The sequence below is a fragment of the Gadus morhua genome, chromosome 10, assembly GCF_902167405.1.
Source record: "Gadus morhua chromosome 10, gadMor3.0, whole genome shotgun sequence".
In the NCBI taxonomy this organism is placed as follows: Eukaryota; Metazoa; Chordata; class Actinopteri; order Gadiformes; family Gadidae; genus Gadus; species Gadus morhua.
In genome coordinates this window covers 10,028,818-10,050,386 of record NC_044057.1, presented here as the reverse complement: position 1 = coordinate 10,050,386, position 21,569 = coordinate 10,028,818, and the positions used below count along the sequence as shown (strand labels likewise).

Genomic DNA, 21,569 nt, shown 5'->3' with positions numbered 1-21,569 from the left:
GGATTGTCGTGCCAAAGTCAATGAGAGGTGAGATCCTTCAGAAGATTCACGAAGGGCACCAGCGCCTAGTCAAATGTAGGGAGAGAGCGTGCTCATCTGTGTGGTGGCCCACTCTCTACGGAGATAAGCATGCTTGTGACGTCATGTCAGGTGTGCTGTGAACTGAAAAGAACACATCAAAAGGAACCTCTCATCTCCACACCGCTTCCAGAGCGACCCTGGAAGAGAATTGCAATGGACCTTTGTGAGCACAACCACCACAACTACCTGGTAATCTCAGATTATTACTCCAGGTTCCTAGAGATACTGCACTTACCCTCGACAACGAGTGCACAGGTAATTCAAAGAATGAAAGTGGTCTTCGCCAGGTTTGGCATTCCAGATGAGGTGGTGAGTGATAATGGACCCCAGTTTTCAAGTGCAGAGTTCAGGGAGTGCGCGAGGCAGCTCGACTTCAAGCACTGCACATCCAGCCCTCACCATCCACAGGGCAATGGGCACGCAGAGAGAGCTGTACAGACGGCAAAGAAAATTCTCAAGCAAGAAGATCCTGTGATGGCTCTGATGAGCTATAGGTCCACCCCGTGCTCCACCACAGGCTTCAGTCCAGCCGAGCTGGTTGATGGGGAGGAAAATCAGAACCACACTCCCCACTCTGGAGAAAAATCTCCTACCCAAATGGCCTAGCAGGACAGCTGTGAAGGGAGAGGGACGGAAGGGAAAAGGCTAAACAGGCTCACTACTTCAACCGCCGTCATGGAGCCAGGCCCTTACCTGCCCTGCAACCAGGAGATGTTGTATTCTCCAAGTTGGGACCATGAAAAGTCATGGTCTTTGCCAGCGGTGATCTCAAGCGAGAGCACCACCCCGAGATCCTTCGTCATCAGGACGCAGCATGGAGCGGAGCTGCGGTGGAACCGCGACACCTCCAACCAGGGCCAGTTCCCCAGCCCATCCCAGCAGCGCACAGGGACGTCACAGGGACAGACAAACACTCTGACGGTGCCACCATGTCAGAGACCGTTCCTGTGAGTCAGAGTGTGGCTACAACCCACAACCCCTCTGCCCGGTCAGACTGTGACCAGATCGGGACGGGTGTTGCAAGCAGATCGACAGGCTTGACCTGTAAATAAGTGCAGATCATATGCCCTTTTGAAAAAAAGAGAAGAAAAGTTGTATTGACATTAATGTGATACTGTTGATTTGTGAAGAAAAAAAAGAAAGTTGTACAGTTGTACATGTTTATCTGTTGATTAGGTTTATCTGTTGGTTGAGGGGAAAGAGACCTGTGTATGTTGAAATGTCTCCATTTAAGTTAATTTAAGTTAATCTTGGTTTATGCTATGACCTGTTTGAATAGGCATTTTCAGTTAAACTGTTCCTGTGATGTTATTGACATAACACTTTAAAAAGGGGGAGATGTCATATACGGTAGTTGATGTGCTTGCGCATATACTAGGGGACATACGGGAGGTTAGCGGATGTGAGCGAGACACACGGCAGTTAATAAACCTGAGTTGAGCATCCGAACAAGTATCTATCGCATTACTTTACACTATGTTCCCCGGTCTGTTACTTTTTCCACCATTACTGCCAAATTCAGGCCGAGATAACTGCTATTGCATGTCTTCACCTTTTGTGGAAGAGGGAGAGACGTCGGAGAACCTGACGCAGTCTATTCATACGCCGGTAAACAAACCCCGAGAAGGCCAATCCCTACGAGAGCTCCCCGCGCTACGGCCATTCGGAGGCGCACAGAGCTTTTGGCCGTGATATCATTATACAATTATATTATATTATATACTATTATATAAAGAGCTCCGGGAGTCGTAAACGGCAACAATCACTTTCTCCTCCATGCTGCAGTTCACCCCGGACTGCACTGCACTGAGTTGGCCGGTTGAACGCTGATTGGCTGTTACGTTACACATGTCACTCAGTGGCCATGCTGTTGAACGCCGATTGGCTGTCATCACGCGAATGTCGCGTCAAAGTTTAAATATTTTTAAAGATTGATAGATTGCGGGGAACATAGGACCCTTTTCCCAGAAAATGGTCCTCTGTTCCCCGCTTTTCCCAAAAAGGGTCCTATGCTCCCCGGTATTTATGGCTACAGGGGAACATAGGACCCTTTTTGGGAAAAACGGGGAACATAGGACCGGGGAACATAGGACCCGGGGAACATAGGGATGACCCCCCTAGTTTTGATGAATGCGTGATGTGAATTGAGAACAGCCAGCCATGATGTGATACAGTGTTCAGCTGTGCAACAAATATTTTTTTCTTTTCTAATCTTGATGACTTTTTGTAGTGTAGCCACACGTTTGGCCCTTCTGAACTTAAACACGCAGTTAATTTCCTTTCCTAGTGTGGCGGAATGGAGAGAAGGGGGGGGAAAGTTGCTCGACAACGCCACCTGGGGAATTGCACCCCAGGAAATACAACCTTGGCCCTGTACTTTGGCCAACCAGAGGTCACACAGATTCGTTGCACGTTTTGTATAAAGGGCGAGAGACGGACTTACAAAAGATATAATTTTATTTATTTACAGTAAGCAGAATTAAAAGAGCTCAGGGATCTCAACAACCACTGAAGTGTCAAGTCAAAACCCCAAAGTAGAAATAAATACAACAGGCACAGAGCTAGGCTGTAGCGAGGCGGTCAGACTAAATCAACTCAAAACCATAAAAGAACCACTACAAACCAAGCCTGCCGCCCGCTGCACCAGCTCCTGTCCTGGAAACACAAGAAAGAAACACAAAAATTACACTACTGTTGTGGTGAGACACTCAGGTTGTTACGACAATCATTTAAAACAGAGGACTATAATAAAACACACACATACACACACACACAGCACTCACACCCACACACAGGAACAGAACTGACTCATACCCAAATATTTAAAACCCAAATACAAATATACAGAAAACCCAACTAATTCTTAAGACAAGTAATAAGGAAACAAACGAAATTTAACTGTGGGTGGGGGCCAGGCGTATTTAACACCCCAAACACAAACCCAACAGCTATGTTAAACTAAACAGAAAATAATCAGTTGAACCCCAAAGCAATAGATCAGAAATAATAAGAAAATATTGATATGCTTAACCCCAAATGGGTCAACAAAACGCAACACAAAAATATATGTATGTATAGGATTTAACCAAACAAATAAACTAAAGAACACAAACACAAAAAGATGAAAGGAAAAGCAGACAATTAACCAAACCAATAAGAGTTGTGGTGGGACTGAAAACTTAGCGCTGCGTGGGAATGCAACCGCCACATCGGACTGTGTGGAAAAAGGCAACGGTGCCGGAGCAGCCGAAGATGATGAAGACGACGGAGTGGATGGAGAAGACGGAGTGGCTGGCGAAGACAGAGCGACCGCCCCAGGACCGGAGGCCGTGGATGGTTTACGTTTGGGATCGCCAGGTGTAGGCTACGTCACAGAGCCGTGCAGGGCAGCTTCACCAGAGCACAGGAGGAGGAAGAAAAGCAAAAGCACCGCTGCGGCTCCAACAGCCGAACGAAGAGAGCTTTACGCCCCCGAAACTGATCACCGGCTGCGGCAACAGTACAGAGCGGATGCCACACTCCCCTCACTCTTCACAATGCCGCCCCCGAACAACACGGCCAACAACGCTTCAAATGACTGAAGCACGCCACACCAACCGACAACAAACCAACAACTAACAGACGCCACACCGAGTCTTCGCCACGAGTGCCAGGCAGCAGTGTGCGCGCCAGAGAAGGCGCAGCACTTATACAGGTGAAACCAATCTTGCAATCTGCCCACCAGAAATCACCTGAGTGGAGGAGGAGCAACACTCAACCTGCCACACTAGCTCCCCTTGTTTTGTTGTTAGCTTAGCCATGTCATGTCACGTTGTCAACATTGGATAAATGGAGCAGAACATAGTGGGTCATATGTCCGAGCTTTTTGGAAACGTTTTCTTCATAAAACGTGCCAGACAGATTTTGAATACATTTTATTCCTAACCCTGCGTTCACACCAAAAGATGCAAAAAGTTGACGCGCGTCGTGATCCCATTCAAAGTGAATGTAGAGACGCGTTGCTGCTTTGCTGCCGCAGCATTTGCTGCCGAGAAAACAGGCAGCAAAACTTGATTTGCGGCGTGTCAAATCTGATTTGCGGCGCGGCATGCCCGTGTCCACTGCCGGGCACGGGCGATGACAGCCAATCAGCGTTCAACAGCGTTGCCACTGAGGCGTTGCCACCAGGGCTGGACTGGGGAAATTTTTCAGGCCGGGCATTTTTAACCAAGAGCAGGCCACCACCAGGTATTGACGGGGAAAAATGTAAGCGCGCTGTGTGATAGCGTGGGTTTTTTTCCCCAACTGCTATTGACATGCGTACCCCTTAAGCCTTTTTGTCACACCATGAGTACCCCTTCACTCATGCAATGACTATGCTGCACACATTCGTTAATTTATCCACATACCCCCTGCAGTTTGCTTGCGCACCTCAGGTGGTATATGTACCATATACCCCTTGTTGGGAATGACTGCCTTAAACGATCAATGTGCACTAGGAGACAAACATTTTAACACTATGAGAAGCATTATGAAAAGTTCTCCCAAAATACTGTTAGGCTTATCAAAAGTATGATCTATTGACCGTAGGTCACATTACTTTTTAGACATGTCATTTCTTTCAACCTTGTTACTTAAATTTAAGTAAATGAATTATATTAAATATTAATTAATTCATTTTAGTTAATATAATTATAATAAATGTAATACTGTAGGCTAAACTATGAATAATATATCATTACTTGTGTGATACAATGCATTATTAAAGCAAGAAATGACTGGATGACTGTACCAATGACTGGATGCAAAGGCTGACCTAAAATTGCAATACACAAAAAGGCCACAAGATGTTTATCTCACTACAAGCTACAAGTAACAGCAAGGATTTCTCTTATTACCAATTTGTGTTGCTAATCAACTGTCAATACAAAATAAAATGTTAGGTGTGGGAAATTATGCCAGGACTTGGAAAGAATAGGATTTTCATCCATTTAATTTTGAATATAAAATAAAAAGTGATGACACACATAACAATTGAAGTTAAACACTTATATTTACAATGAGTCAATAATTACTTAACTGTACAAAATAAAATAAATTGCTTAACTTAACTGTACAAAATAAATAGAAAAAATAAAGTAAATAAATACACAATTATACTGTATATTAAGAATATGAATATCAATAAAACAAACATTAAAACGAAAAGGAATGGGTAACTTACATGCAGCATGCAAACCAATGAGAGCTTTCAAATGGACCAGAACACACACACACACACACACACACACACACCACACACACACACACACACACACACACACACACCACACACACAATCCAACAAGTGGGGAGAGATGCTGATGCTACCCCATCTGCCTCTTCTCAGCAGCAACACCCAGCACTCCTTAAGCATGGGAACCTTAAAAAGATGAAAAGACAAAAGAAAGATAGAAATGTGAGAAAATAACAGGTGATCATAGTAGTGCATTTCAACTCTACAAAAACGTTCTAAGAATGTGACACAGTAAATGCGTATTCAGATCTAATGTTTTAATTCTAAATGACAGTGATTCTAATATAAGGTCTCATGTGCACTAAAGGTAGATACTGCTTTACATTTTCTCTGCAATGTACTTTGTGCAAGGACAGAGTTTAACTTAATCTGATCCACTATGAGTGTTTCAAGTCAGCGTATTATTTTACCTCATCACAAAAGCAGGTGCCCAGAAGTGAGGAGTGAGAAAATACATTAGTTCTGTTCTATAGAAAGGGACCGTCCACCCCATCGCTCAGTAAGACTGTGCAAAACAGCATATTTCGTAAGGCCGACCAGTGATGTTGATAGGTTTTCAATGTAGTGAGTCCCCGGGACCCACAGGTGGCGAGTTGGGTGGGTCCCTGAGAAATTCAATGGGTCCCGACTCCCCAGTTTAAAAAATGTGTTTATTTTTTATTATTATTCTATTTCTTAAATTAAATGAATAGTGTTAAAGCCCATGGTGCAGGTTAACCGGAAGTTTGATTAATGGGTACATAAAGCACTCAAAATATGTATATAAAGTTAGAAATGTCTCCAAAATGGTGTTAAAGTCCAGTTTTTGTAGTTTTTGGTTAGTAACGGTTATTTTTTACGCAATTTGGCGATGACGTCACATAAGGTAGACGCATTAGAACTAGCATTATGGCGGACGGGGATGAGGAAGAGGTAGCAAGACCCAGTGTCAACATTTATGATGGCCCACAGCCATATAATTTCGAACCGGTTAGGCGTATGAGGGGAAATGAGGAAATCCCGAGAGCCGATGGCCGTCAAAGACAAATAAATGCATGGTCAGAGGAGAATGAGTGGAGAGTTGGTGAAGTGTCCTGGTGAGTTGCTACCATTTAGAAACGCAGCAAGGAGCGCTGGAGCTAGTAGTCTATGAACAGCAGTGCATACAATAACTTATTTTCTTTTACTGTCAGTGAATAGCATCGAATGAAAGTCAACGTTTTCTTATATCTAGTGACAGTGATTATGTCATTGGCTCAGATAAGTACCCTAAACTTAGTCAGAAGATCCAGAAATAGAAGGCATATTATGCCTTCTATTTATTCTAAATATGGGCTAGCTTGACAGTCCCACCTGTGAACCCCTAGTGTTTATTCTAAGCTTTTACCTTTCTCCGGTGAAAATGTTGTTTGCAAACGTAGCCGACGCCGAGTAGGCTGGTTATGTCTTCAGTGTGATTATTTTTGATAGTGCTAACTCGTTTTCCTCGTGATTGATTGTCATTGAAACTGTCAGGGTACCGCTTACCGGGAGAGAGCAGTAAGCGTGTCTGTGTCGCTGTGTTTGGCAGGTGTCTGTGTGGGCGGTGTCGTTCCATGGAAACTGTGGTGGAGAGCTTGTGTTGTAGGGAGGTGAGCGCGTTTTGGTCGCTGGTCGAGGAGCTCACCCCGCGGCCAGCAGATGTAACGTGCCTAACGCAGCATCCTGGATTTGAGGCATGCTGCCTGAATCCGTTTGTGCTAAAAATAGCATACACACTTCAGGCAGGATCATGGTCCCCTTCAAGCCAGCACGCACAAGTATGTTCATGGTTTATGTTTACTTTACAAATCTTTTTACACTGAGTCATTTGAACCAACAGTTATAGGTGACAGGAGATGTGTTGCATACACAATAAACATGCATAAGAAACAGGCTTAAAATGACGTTTCCAACCTACTTACAGTTTTAAACTTAAGAATCTTTCCTACTTATCCCTAGGCAATACCGGTACACTGCGTACAGGCAAGCTATACGCTGGGCTTATGGCGTTTTAGGGAGGAGTATAAGGAAGCCTCTACCCTCTTGTGTGGTTTCAACCATCAGACAGCAATTCCAGAATGGTGACCAGACCTATCAGGGCTTTCAATGGCCTTGTTTGGATTAAAATGAATAAAAATAATAGTTATGCTTATTCTGTTGTGATCATTCAATTGCCCTTAAAATTTTATAAAGTACACAGAACACATGCATTTTGGATAAAAAAAAGTTGATTGGCATTGCTTGTAATGGTTACTGAACAAAGACACAGGTTGGAATTAAATCTATATAAAAAAATGGTTAGGCACAAAACATACAAGGAACACTGATGAAGGGCTAGACCCGCAATGTTTAATTCTAATTCTAATTAATTCTGCAATAGTGTAGTCATACCCGAGGGTCAGTGGATGGTTCTCTTTCTCTCACACACACACACACTATTTCATGCAGTGATACATGCAGCGATACATGCAAAAGCACATCAAGCAGACACACAGTGAGCCCAGACAACACCGCACACAGAGGTTGACAAGGCACAGGTAAAATGATTACCAAATTATTTTGAATTACATGCAAAGAAATTTCATGCAAATAACAACTAAATCATTGGACTTGTCCGTGGAAAAAAATAATAATGTGAAATTAGGTTTTCTTGAAGCGTGACTGCCGGGCTAGGTAGAGGCTGATGGCCTCCTCCTTAGGAATCTGTTCGAAGGATTTGGCGATGGGGGCGGGTGCATCGGAGGACAGATTGGCGCCAACCTCTCGAAGAACCGCGGGTGAATTGGCGTAGCTCTCCCGAAGGGCCTTCATTAATGATGTTGCATAACCTGCAGACATAATAATAATATTACTTTATAAAGATCATTGTCACTGATCACTCGTGCGCCATCTCAAAATATGATAGAACTGCCTGACACTGCTTACCGTATGAGGCTGCCTCTTTGATGGGACGCACCACATGGGCACCTTTTCTGAAGCGCGGATACCGCACGCAGTACTTCTCTGTCCCGTCACTTCTCCGTGCTGTCTCGCGATTGGCATTGTGATTATAATGCAGCGCCGCTAAGAGAAGCCTACAAAATAACACATTTGAGAAAACCTTTGAAACTTGGTGTATGACAAAATACTACAATAGGCACGTTAATAGGTACTATTATTACTATAAAAGGCATAATAATTGGCAGTGTTATTCCATTGGATAGCACTGACCTGCTATACATCCCAAGGTATGAAAACCCTGTGTGCTTGGGCGCGAAGTGCAAGATGAGGGAGTGGTAAGCCTCAAGGGAGAAGGTCTGGTGCTGTGGAGACAGCTGACGAACATCTTTCAGCAAGGCAGCCCTCATCATTATGTTCTCCAACTTGACTGCTGCCAATGAGCCTGAAAAGACCAAGACAGGTAGGCAGGGAGGCAGACAGACACACAGACGGAAAACGTACAAATAGACAGGAAGATGGACAGACAGAATTCCTTTTTGAAATGGAAACACATGAAATTGTCCTGCATATGAGATTTACCGTGAGACCATCGGGGGGGCTTCAAAAAACATTGTGTCCCAGCGTCAGAAGTGGAGGAGGGCAAGGGCTGATCCCCAGTATCGACACTCTCCACAGTGTCTACACTGGCCACGGTCTCCTGCTGTGAGGCGTCTGTCAACATCTTGCGAAAACAAATATAAAAAAGTATATTAGTATAAAGTATAGTATATATAAGTATATAAAAGGTCACGGTCAAATACAGTATATGTGAAAGAGAACCGTAGCAGTCTAGCACTAACACAAAACGCAAACACACTGTTGTGAAAGCCGCTTGATGTTGACGATCACTGATCCAAACACTAGCCATGAAGCTTTCATGACGATATGGACATTTACTTCAGGGCAATTTTGTTTTGGCTCATATTCGTGAATCACGAAATATGCTCTTCTAATGTCAGACTGATCATGCTTGTAGATGAGGCTGTGTCAAAGGGAACACGGTATGCAAAATACACAGAGCTAGCTAACGCGCAGCTTGTAATTAGCAGCTATAGCATGATGCTTACCGTGGCAATCTCTCGCTTGCGGCAGACGGTGTCTCTCGACCTCGGGACAGGGCAGGCAGAGTGGTTTGCATGCACAGACGGCACGGCGGTAGGAATTAACTTCGCCGTCCTCTTACTCTTTAAACCAAGTGAGACCATCTTGGCATCCCCTGAGTGGTAATCCTCCTCCTTGAAATGCGCGCTGCATATTCTGGAGTACGCGGTAACAGAGCTAGCTGAAAAATCTGCCCGCCTAAACTTGACAAATTGCACCCAGCTTCGGAGAATCCCTTTGTCCTTGGGGAAGCAATGGACCCTATGTCCACTTTTGCTGGAGTTGTTGCACCCGCCACAAATACAGTAGAAAACCATGTTATCTACTTATATATCTACTCTCTCCCTCTCTCTATCTATATATATGTTATGCTATGCTATGCTATCCCTCACTATCTATCGATGTTATGCTATTCTATCTATCTATCTATCTATCTATCTATCTATCTAGGCTATCTCTATTTATGTATTTACTAATATAATCTGACACTGTCACTCTCTCTCACTAGCGGCTTCGGCTGTCGTCCAAAAGCGGAGTACCCTACGTGACGTCATGCAATGCATTGTGGGAGAAATAAGAATCATCGCTAACCTGTGGCTAATAACCACTAATATATCACCTACTTTTCCTAATATTTATATTTTGTGATACCCTACAAAATCAAATACAATGGATAATTGTTTAAATGTTTGTTACCAACTAGAAAATTGCCAGAAAAGAAGAAAATAGAAACCTGCACCATGCCCTTTAAACTCCTTGATGGTGGTATGATATGGTTAGAGTTGGAGTACTCAACCGTTCATGTTTAACACTAGAAACGCCGGGCCATTTTTACTTACTCCTAGCGCCGCAAGAGGGGTCAAATGACCCCTAAGTCATTTTAATGAGAGGCTGTGCATTTGCACATAATGATCACTAGGTGGCGCCAATGAGCTATTACCGCGCGAGCGCCACATTTGTGTGTGTGTGTGTGTGTGTGTGTGTGTGTGTGTGTGTGTGTGTGTGTGTGTGTGTGTGTGTGTGTGTGTGTGTGTGTGTGTGTCACAAGCCTAGTCCTCACGATTTTGTCATAAATGTACATATATTCAATCAGAAGGATTGCAAAAAAATCCTGTTTGATTTGCTCATTCGACACGAATGAGCACAGCATCGAGCAGTGGAAACGTGGGTTTATTTACTATGAAGTTCGTATTTTTAATTGTTGAAATGAAATCAGCGGTGACGAGCTAGTTGTTTTGGTAGCGGCTAAATTAGCATGTCGCGATACCTTGTACAGGGGATCACGTCTGCGCCGAGTAGATGCGCAGAGGGTTGAAACAGCGCTTGTCCGATCTGCTCACAAGAAGGTTTCTTTGGCCAGTTACTGTGATTAAACACGAGTTGTTTAATGTTCACAGTGTATCGTTTTTCATGGGGAAAATTAGATGCGTCCCCGGGACGCATGGATAGTGAGTTTAGTGCGTCCTTTCAGATTTTAATGCGTCAGGGACGCAGGACGCGTACCTAGCAACATCACTGGCCGACGCACGACAGTCACTCAAACAAAATAAAGAATAAAGAAGCAACCCCGCGGTGGCACAACAGTCACACAAATACAACGAATAAAGAATAAATAAACAACCTGGCTGCGGCAGCGTTGTAGCTAGCCATGCACACCATTTAGCCTAGACTACATTGCTAGGCTAGGTTACATGACTGGCAGTGAGCAGCACCAAAATAATATCCGACGGTCCGACATTAATTCATATCTGAGTGACAAGGTTAGACAGCACTTAACTTCGACAGACGATCCATATTTCTTTCTCACACATAGATGTCTGATTTATAAACATTTTGCTGTTCATTAATTAATGGCTGAAGTTAACCTTGACTTACCGTCATGGCCGCCTCGTCCACCTGCTGTCGAGCATCTTCTCCTCCACTACCTGTTGATGCTGCTGCTGCAGATGTGGAGGCTCCATGTCCACGAGCAGCAAACATATCAGCTATGTTTAGGCATTTCGTAGCATCTGCCTGAAGGGCTGCTTTTTTCTGGTCCCTGGCTCTTTCAGCGCCACCCTTTCTTTTCTTCCAACTAGGGTCCATATTGCCCGTTTTCGATCTTCCTGCTAGCAGTGGCTAACCAACCAAGTCACCAACTGAGATGGAGGGGTAGGCGAAATTGGCCTGCCCCTCACCTCATTGGCCCAGGCTTCAATCAATCATGATAAAGGGCAGATCTGCCAGTTTAACTTGCATTAACTTGAATTGACGTTAATGTGGCCTGCATTGAAGTTAACGTGGCCTGCTACGTTAGACGCGAGTTTGGCATGAATAAAAAAATAAATAAAAGGCTTCAGGCCACCGGGCATATGCCCGCCATGCCCTATGCCCAGTCCAGCGGTGGTTGCCACTGAGTGACATGCCGTAACAGCCAATCAGTGTTACTCCCTTGGAGTGACCTTGAGATCACTACCTGATCCTGATCAAACCGCTAAAATGGAGGAGAAGATTATTATTGCAGTCTCATCATACCCGGTGATCTTCAACACCACCTTGGCAAGTTATAAGGACCGGACGGTCAAGACCAAGGCTTGGCTGAAGGTGAGCGAGGAGGTCGGGCTAACTGGTAAGTCTTTTTGAATTTACTTTAAAATACTATAAAATAAAATACTATACTAAAAATACTATACTTTATTTTTATTTTTATAAATACTATACTTTTTGAATTTACTTTAAAAGTTACTTTATTCCAGCTATCAATTGAACCAAGCTAGTTAGTGAGCAGTTAGCATTCAACTATGTTCCCCCACATCACGACTGACTACAATGGGTGCCCGGTCATTCAGCTATTCGGCACCCAGTCTCTGGAACTCCCTCCCCCCACACATAAAACAGTCAGACACCATTACAACCTTCAAGTCAACCTTCAAGTCACAACTCAAAACTCACCTGTGGGGTGTTCCACAAAGCCGGTTTTATCACATAACCGGGTAAGTTAACCCAGGGTTTTCGGTAACCCTAGGTTTTCCGTTCCAAAAGGATCACGGTATGTTAGTTGCTATAGCAACATATGCTCTGAATCAAACCTGGTCGGACCAGGTTTTGCGCAGGTTAAGTTTGAAACATAACCCGGTTTTGGGTATTTCAACCGGCGTTCACCGCAGATTTCATGTGTTCACAATGGCATGCCCTTTTGATGAGAGAACTGCTGATATCAGAGCGCAAATTATACGTGCAATCCACCGGGAGCGATTGATAAAACCACGGCTCGACATCTTGGCATATTGGATGACTTTTTGCTGGAGTGGAGAGATATAGATTCTCGCGCATATCTTTAATATATTTAAATAGCCTTACATAGCCAACACTACCAATCAAGGACCTGGCCTCAGTTCACTCCAGACTATTTGCGTAGCCCTCCGTTTTTTTCAAATGGTAGTTTTATCTAGGCTATAATGCTGGAGATTGCAATGTTCTTCTTGGAAAGAGGGGTCGAATCCAAAGGAATAGCTTTAACGAGACTTTATTTGTATAAAGTATTTTCGGTATGGTAAACTGATGCTCTGAAGTAAAGAGAGATTGAAGATGTGTTCTAAGCACGTGCGAGAGTGTTCTCCTAGCTGATCCTAGCCACAAACCCACGTATGTCTAATCGCTGCCGAGAGAGCTCTAATGTTTTCGTGGCCAGGTGGGCTTCTTTATGGACTCAGCGAGGACCGGAAGACTTGGAGAGGAACCGGTGTGACGTAATCCTCGGTTTTCCTCGCCTGGTCTGTGATGCTGCCCTCTGTGACTAAAGTATCTAATGCAGCCTTCAGTAATGTCCTGCTTTCCCTTGTGGCTATGTGTAGTATTTACGGCTTATATATTTGGTCCTACCCCCTATTGGTTAAGTGAGGGAAATACAGCTTGTGTTCCTAAAATACGTAACAAGATGCTGAGCACATCACAGTCGTTTCAGATGACCCATCCAAGATTTGTATCGGCCTCCTATCATACAAAGAGCAATATTGTCTGACTACTATGCCGAGAGGCATTTACAACATAAAGTATAAAATAGTCCTAACGGACTTGCATCCACTGAAGAATGTTCGATCGTAGCCGGCGGCTTCATTACAAGCACTGATCCATCTTGATCTGTGAAGTTGATGAATTGTCACTTTTAGGTTTTCTACCCAGTTACCAAAAAAAGAAACATTTGGAATAGTATGCGCTGTGGCAAGCACACGGTTTGCATGTGTTACTTGAAGGCAAAAAAAATCTAAAATACAAGAAAACAAAAAAACCTACATTCAACCAGTGTGGGGTATGGCCCATGACTCTCTGAGGTGGTAGATACCTCCAGGTAGGCCTACCCCCTCCATGCCAGGGCGCCCTGAATTTATTGTATAAATTCAGGGCGGAATTTAACTGAATTTAATTTATATTTAGTTCATTAACAGCTCCTCCACCGGGGTCAAGACAATTTGAGGGCCAGATCCAGTCTGCCGACTGTCGGCCTTTTCACGATTGGCTTAAAAAAATGGCTTATTTAAATTTATACCAATACGATGGTGGGAAAAGCTTACCAGTTTGTATGTTTTTTATGCTTCATTTTTATACTTGATCCTCTGACCGCTTGGAAGCAATCGGAGTACATATTGTTTTAGAAGAAAGGGGTTATGTGGTAGGATCTTTAAGAATGCTTAACTGGGATATTTATATATTCATGGCTCAAATATTAAGGATCATGCTTTTGACGTGTAACTAACGCATTTACGCGGTCAGCGATCCGTTGCCAGGCTTTGGTTCTCCGGGTTCCAGAGGTTTTAGCGTTCCCTTTTCTTGTGATAATGTCCTTCTCCTCGTCATAGCTCTCAAGGAGAACCTGGAGTTCCATTTCATTGAAATAAGCGGCCCGTTTCGCCATATCGATCAGGGTTTCCATGATCCATACATCACGTCTTTTTAAGTTTGGCGTGGACGCGCACAACCCTGTGTTAACCAACCCCGAGTTGATTGAACTAATGCATAACCGCTGCTGTGGAACCGAAAACTCTGGGTTGGTCGGCACAGGGTCAATCAACCTAGAGTTCAGCGTTAACTCAGTGTTTTTTAAACCTCCGTTCGTGGAACACCCCTCTGATCTAACTGATCACTGTTTTGATTGTTTGTTTATTTTGTTTTGTCTTGTTTTTGTTTTATTTATTTCTTATTTATTATGTTTATTTATTTATTTTTTCCACAATGTCTTGTTTTTTTTAAAAAATGATTTATGATGACTATATGCTCTGTAAGGTGACCTTGGGTGTCTTGAAAGGCGCCTCTAAATTAAATGTATTATTATTATTATTATTAACAGTTCAGTTCGAATTACACAGCGCAGGCTTTTTTCTTGTCAGAGGAGGAATGCCGACGACGGTGGAAGGTCCTGAGGGACACGTACCTCAGGGTGAGACGCAGGGAGGAGGCAGGAAAGAGGAGTGGGTCAGCAGCAGGCCCGTTGAAGACTTGGAAGTACTCTGCAATCCTGTCTTTCCTCGGCCCATTTGTTACTCCGAGGGAGACCAGTAGCAATATGGTGCTGGGGGTCGAGGTAGACGGGATTGCAGAGTACCCAGTCGAGGACCAGGGTTCAGAGGCAGCAGCAGGGACAGAGAGTGACCTAGGAGGTTGGTCGATAAGCGAAGACACACATACACGCCCATACACAGCATGATTTGTTCTATAGATTGATAACTACCTCTTGTCACCTCAAGATCTAAGCTGTGAGGAGCCGGAGGCTGCTGCTGCCTCTGAACTCATTCCACCACCACCACCACCAACTGCTGCTGTCACCACTCCTCCTATTGCCCCAGGTATGTCATTTAACATGAGAGAAATTACATTTACTTTATGCTACACTTCGTTTTATGCGGTCATAAGGGTCCCTATGGTATGTTATTAGTATGACTAGTTATGTACTCATAGCCTTTCATGTTGAATGTATTTTTGTCTGTTACCTGACCCAAAAATGTTGTTTCCATTTGAAACAGTGAGGTCACAATTCAGAAAAAGGGAGACGGAGATTGAGGCCTTACTCCTTGAGGTGCTGAGGAAGCAGGCCGCACCTGTGCCTCCACCTGAGCCTCTCATCCTCTCAGAGGATGAGCACTTTTTAAAAACAATACTTCCTTCCCTGCAGCGATTCACCACCCAATGCAAAGGAACAAATTAAATTCCAAATGTATAAATTATTGCACGATGCAAACTGCGTTCATAATCCAGTAGAGTTTAATTTGATCAATCAATTTGGACCAGTCGATGACTAGGTTCTGGGGTGACAATCGTTGCAGGGAATGATCCATGCCCATTTTTTTTTTTTTTTTGTTTACGCACCCCCACACACACACACACACACACACACACACACACACACACACACACACACACACACACACACACACACGCACACACGCACACACACCAATAAATTATTTTTTATACCAAAAATGTGTCTTCATAATCTTTATTGAATGGCCATTTATGTTGTTTGAGGGAAATGTTGCAAATTATTTTGTGCCACAGATTTTGGGGTCCAAGAAACTTTGTTTAAGGTATTTTTGTCAGTTATGTTGTGCCCTGCTCGTTGAAGAGCACAACCAAGAACGGGAGGTCCACGCAGCAACAGTTAAATGAACGTCACATTTATTTAGTAACTCGAAAAACCCCACAAATCAGCATTCTGTAGTGTAGAGTTGTGTTTACAGTTAAACTAAACTATGAGTATGCTAAAGGGCTAGAATAACATCCCCAAACAAAACCCAGTTGGGTGCCAGGCAGCACCAGCCTTCCAGGTGGGAGAGCAAGAGCGCCATGTTGGATTCCCCCCATCTTCTGCTTCTTCGGCCTCCTGCAGGTGAGTTCAATCCCTCAATGAGGTGGCCAGCCAATCAGCTTCCCTGGAAGAAGAACAGAGGCCAGCAGAAGGGAAGCAAGACGGCTCAGGACTGTCACAGTTACCTGATTACAAACTATAAACTAACATTAACAAACTTAGTTAATAATGGCATATTACTGTTGTATGTTAAGGAGACATTCTTCATTAAGTCAGAAGATCACTGTCAATAAAGTAATTTCAGGAAGTTTCCTCAATAGTATTGTGTGGGTGGCTCTTAAAAGAGCCGTTTTGGGTGTGCTGGTGCGCTACACGTTGTCTTGCCATGGGACGGTTCCCTCAGCGGAGAAGTAGGACTTGAAGGCCTCCCGAATCCTGATGGCTTCCCTCGCTGAGTTGTTGGCAGCAACTCTCCGTAGACCTGGCAGTGGGTCCACCTCGCCAACTGGGATGTTCCCCCTCAATGCACTTGGGGGGGTGGTCCTCCGCATGAAGTTGTGGAGAATACAGGTAGCCTTCACACACTTCTCCGCAACCTCAACGTTGACCTCGAAGGCACGCCTGTAGACCCTCCACTGGGAAGAAAGGATCCCAAAGGCATTCTCCACAACCATCCGAGCTTGGGACAGACGGTAATTGAAAACCCGGCGCTCTCTTGCCAGGTTGCGACCAGGGAATGGCCTCATGAGGTTTTTCCGCAGTGGAAAGGCCTCATCAGCCACGAAGACATGTGGCTGTGGTCCTCGGTGGTCAGCTCCTGGTAGTGGCAGGTCGGCAGGCAGTTGGAGGGTGCCAGACTGAAGGGCTGCACCAAAAGCAGAGTTGGCCAGAATCCCACCATCGCTGGTTCTTCCGTACCCCCCGACATCAATCACCCGGAAACAATATTCCGCGTCTACAACCGCCAAGAGAACAAGAGAGAAAGTTCCCTTGTAATTGTAGAACTGGGATCCTGAGTGAGCAGGGGCTTTGATGACCACATGCTTCCCATCTAATGCTCCACAGCAAAGAGGAAAATTCCAGCCCTCCTCAAACCTCCCTGCAATGGACCTCCACTCATCTGTGCTGGGCACAGCCATGAACTCTTCCACCAGAGAGTCCCAGATTGCAGTGGCAACATCAGGGACAATGCTGGAGACAGTGGAGATCCCAACACGGAAACTATTTGCGATGGTCCTGTAGGAGTCCCCAGTGGCTAGGTATCTGCAGAATAAAAAAAAAGTGTTGTAGTGAAGATAGTATAGGTATCATACATTTACAATATCAACATAATGGATCTATTTATTGTATTTGACTACATACTATACTCAGTGCTTAATTTGTCAAGTGGGAGCTCCCGGAGCGCTGAGGACGAGTAGAAAAAAAGCGGCGGGGGGGGGGGGGGGTTCTGGTGGGCGCTTTCGAACAACCCACACTTATTTAGTCAACATCGCAAGAAATTAGCCTACTAAAGCCTCGTGAATGGGGATGTACCCAGAAAAAATAGTAAACATATGTTAGGTTGGAGAGACACACAGCCACACGTTATAAAGTTTACCGTTGTTTACTAACAGTTGAGGAATAATGTCATGCACTCGCAGGTGCGTCATTGAGTCATTGTATTCTCAACACAACAAAATACACCAAGTCCTTGAAAATGGATCTCCGTCGCATCAAAAGATGAAAACAAATAAATAGGCTACCTGTCATGATCCGCCCCTGGTTTTCTCATTCACCTGCCTACCACCCTGATCACTCCCAATTAACCCAACCACCTTCACCTGTGTTTCCCCTATATCAGTCCTCTCCTCCCAAACATTCTCTGCCAGATTGTCTCTTGTGTTTCACAGTGCTTTCCCGCGATTCAACTCCTGACCTACCACCGCTCCTGTCTGCTCTCTGATCCCTGCCTGTCTGACTATTCCCCCGGTTCCTGATCCCTGCCTGTCTGACTCTCCTTCTGGTTCCTGATCCTCGCCTGTCTGACTCTCCTGCCGGTTCCTGATCCCTGCCTGTCTGACTCTCCTTCTGGTTCCTGATCCTCGCCTGTCTGACTCTCCTGCCGGTTCCTGATCCCTGCCTGTCTGACTCTCCTTCTGGTTCCTGATCCTCGCCTGTCTGACTCTCCTGCCGGTTCCTGATCCCCGCCTGTCTGACTACCCCGTTGGTTCCTGATCCCTGCTTGTCTGACTACTCGCCTGTCTACGAAATAAACAATTGACTCTGTTCCACGCTCGTCGCCAGTCTGTGCACTTGGGTTCAGCCAAACGCGCACGTTACACTACCTCATAGATTATAGTAGGGCTAGTTAGAACAACAATCTGGCATGACAACTTGGCCACGTTAACAAATAGATACATATATTAACCAGAACAATACCAGAATACCACAAAAACCATAATAATAATAAAGTTCATTTTGGCCTTCTTGCCCCTCTTCTCCGCAGCCACTTTCGCTAACTCCTCGCAGATTTATCACACATCACTCAACCGACTCGCGTCACTCCAAGTCCAACCTCTCTTGCTGCACATCTGAACAAAACACACACATGCACACAGTATTAGCCCCTCACACACACACACACACACACACACTGTTGGGAAAAATAACCTGCTGAGTACATTACAAATATAGCTAACTCCTACCCTAGCCTGATGAGCACATCACATGGCAGTCACATTACAATATAGTCAACTTTTAACACATAACACAAACATGATAATATAGTCAGGTCAAGGCCAGAGCCAAGGCCCCATTTCCCAAGCAGGCAAATGGTAGACACTCAGACAATGCACCAGTCATCCTCAAGAACGTGAGAGCCACATTAAATTATCACACAGGAGACACTTCGGGGGGGCGCTCCCCCGTTTTAATTTATCACACAGGAGACATTTCGAAGCTCTCCCAGGGCCTGGGAGCCAAGGCCAAGCAAAAACACACAGAACCACACACACCTCAAACGCACACACCTCATCGAGAGGAGGATACAGCATAAAACTGTATCACACAGGGACTCTGGACCTTCTTCTGAAGCAGACCTTCCACGGAGGCGAAGCTCTGGACGAACCATCAGCGCTGATTAGGGACTTAGACATATTCGATTTCTCACGCTTTATGACTCTGTATAACCGTTGCCACTTTACTTAATAAATCCAAGGTCCTCGTGCCGACAGCCTTTAATACCTCTCCGTCTCATTTCATCTGGTCCAGTAACTACACAGACCGTTTTTCCCCTCAATACACACACACACACACACACACACACACACACACACACACACACACACACACACACACACACACACACACACACACACACACACACACACAAAGTTCCCGTCATTACAAAGACAACTCCAAAAGGTCATTGCCTGGCGAGCCATAGCTCTGGAGATTGGATCTTCAGGTGAGAAATCAACAATGGTGGACTAAGTACCCAAACCATTAACCATAATGGGAAATAGACGAAATCAAGTCACATATAATCACACCATGTAGGTAGAAACCAGATTACTTGTAATATATATATATTTATTTAAGGCAAGGCAACTTCATTCATATAGCACTTTTAATACATGAAGCAGACTCAAAGTGCTTCACATAGAAACATTCTCATACAATAAAATAGATAAGTAAAAGAAAACACAGGCAAAGCTCAAAAATGCATTGTCATGTATTAACTGTCTCTCTGGTATCAGATCATGTATTAACTGTCTCTCTGGATTTAAGGAAAAATAACATTAAGTGTCTTGAGCACTCAAATAAAATACACTGGCTACTGAATCCAGCACAGCAATAACATCACTGTATTTATCCCGAGGGATAAAAAAAAAAGTATATATATATATATGCAAAAGAGTATACCAGAGAGGGATAATAACTAGATTATAGGTCATCATATAGGCTGCACCATATGGTTCTGCCATTGCACACTTAGTGGCGAATTGAAATATTGGCGTGCCTCTCAGGATCTGCACGGAGCTCCTTGACCAGATTGTGGCATACCCCCTGTTCTTGTCTCTGTTCATTGATGGGGTGCACCCAAACCCTTCGTCTTCTCCTTGCCCGCCTACAGCGCAGGAGAAGAAGGGCAGCCCCCCTCTGTCTGGCAACAGTTATTTATTCTTTTGAAATAAAAAAAACTCAATAAAATGTAAAAGAGCTTGCTCAATTAAAATGGATAACTACTGGCTGCATACATGTAAATGTGTGGCTATGTTAAGGCTATATAGATGGATAGATAGATAGATACTGTATTGGTCCCAATGGGGATCAATAAAGCCATCCAGGAGCTTAATACAATAAATACACACAATAACAATTGGCCTTAAAAGGTGACTGCACTATATACTAAAAAGGCTTAATAGAAGGTCCTGCAGTTATTGAGATTGTTGATGCAGTAGATGAATAATGGCAAAATATAAAATAAATAAGAAATGACAGTAAATAAAACGATTAAGTGCCCTACAAACTAAGTTGATCTGATGCTTGAAAACATACTTTCACTTCGCAAATTATACATTTTTCAAATTATTCAGCCAAAAAGATGGAAAATAAATAAACTAGGCTACAATAGGCTACTCACCCATTGCGTTCCGTCTCTTTGCTGCGGTTGATTGACAGGTGACTTCCTGATTTTATACTGCAGCGCGGCCGTCGCGCCGCCTCCTGTTGGTGCTACGGGCGTGCTTTTGACGCGCGTAAAATACGCGCCGCTGCGCTGCGGCGCCGGTGTGTGGAGGCCTTCAGAGCTTCCGGTGCGCGCGTCAGAGCTTCCGGAGCGCGCTCCCCCTTGCTCCCCCTCAAATTAAGCACTGACTATACTATTGTCGGCAGAGGATAATAATAATGGTAGTGTCTACCATGGAAACGCCTGCTTGGTGAACCTGAAGTAAAACGTTTATGTTTCGATTTTTGAGACACAAATTATGAAACCACTCACCGGAGACAGATGGACAGGCGCTCCGAAGCTGAGATGGAGCGCCTGTAGTTGGTGTCCAACCAAGAGATCCTAGCACCGATCCTAGCTAGCAGGTCATCAAACTGGGCCGGAGTCAGCCTCAAATAGCGCTGGAAGCGTTCGCCATCCAGACGGAGCTCCTGCAGAAGACGGTGAAATTCACCGAGCTCTGTACGGCTCCGAATGGTCTCATGAACCCAAAAACGACGACGAGCATTCTGACGTCTCTCCCTCTTCCACAACAGGTAAAGAGATACGATGCTCGTAATGTCGGCCATGGTTGTGAATGAATTCAGAAGCACCGCGGGAAAAACTTGCCGTGCCGCGAAACTTCACGCGCTGCAAAACTGCGGCGC

General features: G+C 44.5%; 2 protein-coding genes across 3 annotated transcripts; both read right to left on the bottom strand.

Moving 5' to 3' along the window:
• Window positions 1-7,135: 7,135 nt before the first annotated feature.
• Window positions 7,136-11,830, bottom strand: LOC115552838 (uncharacterized). 2 transcript variants are annotated; one of them, XM_030369188.1, is made up of 5 exons: window positions 11,312-11,830; window positions 8,876-9,017; window positions 8,567-8,738; window positions 8,282-8,430; window positions 7,136-8,184 (listed from the first exon to the last, which is right to left on the bottom strand). In XM_030369188.1, the coding sequence occupies exons 1-5, from the start codon at window positions 11,519-11,521 to the stop codon at window positions 7,997-7,999; spliced, it is 861 nt and encodes a 286-aa protein (XP_030225048.1). In that variant the 5' UTR covers window positions 11,522-11,830; the 3' UTR covers window positions 7,136-7,996. The 2 variants fall into 2 exon arrangements, with proteins under 2 accessions (XP_030225048.1, XP_030225047.1); XM_030369187.1 differs by lacking the exon at window positions 11,312-11,830 and adding an exon at window positions 9,403-9,791.
• Window positions 11,831-16,456: 4,626 nt separating this feature from the next.
• On the bottom strand, window positions 16,457-21,499 carry LOC115552469 (uncharacterized). Its single transcript, XM_030368614.1, has 2 exons — window positions 21,196-21,499; window positions 16,457-17,477 (listed from the first exon to the last, which is right to left on the bottom strand). The coding sequence occupies exons 1-2, from the start codon at window positions 21,489-21,491 to the stop codon at window positions 16,583-16,585; spliced, it is 1,191 nt and encodes a 396-aa protein (XP_030224474.1). The 5' UTR covers window positions 21,492-21,499; the 3' UTR covers window positions 16,457-16,582.
• Between the last annotated feature and the right edge of the window lie 70 nt (window positions 21,500-21,569).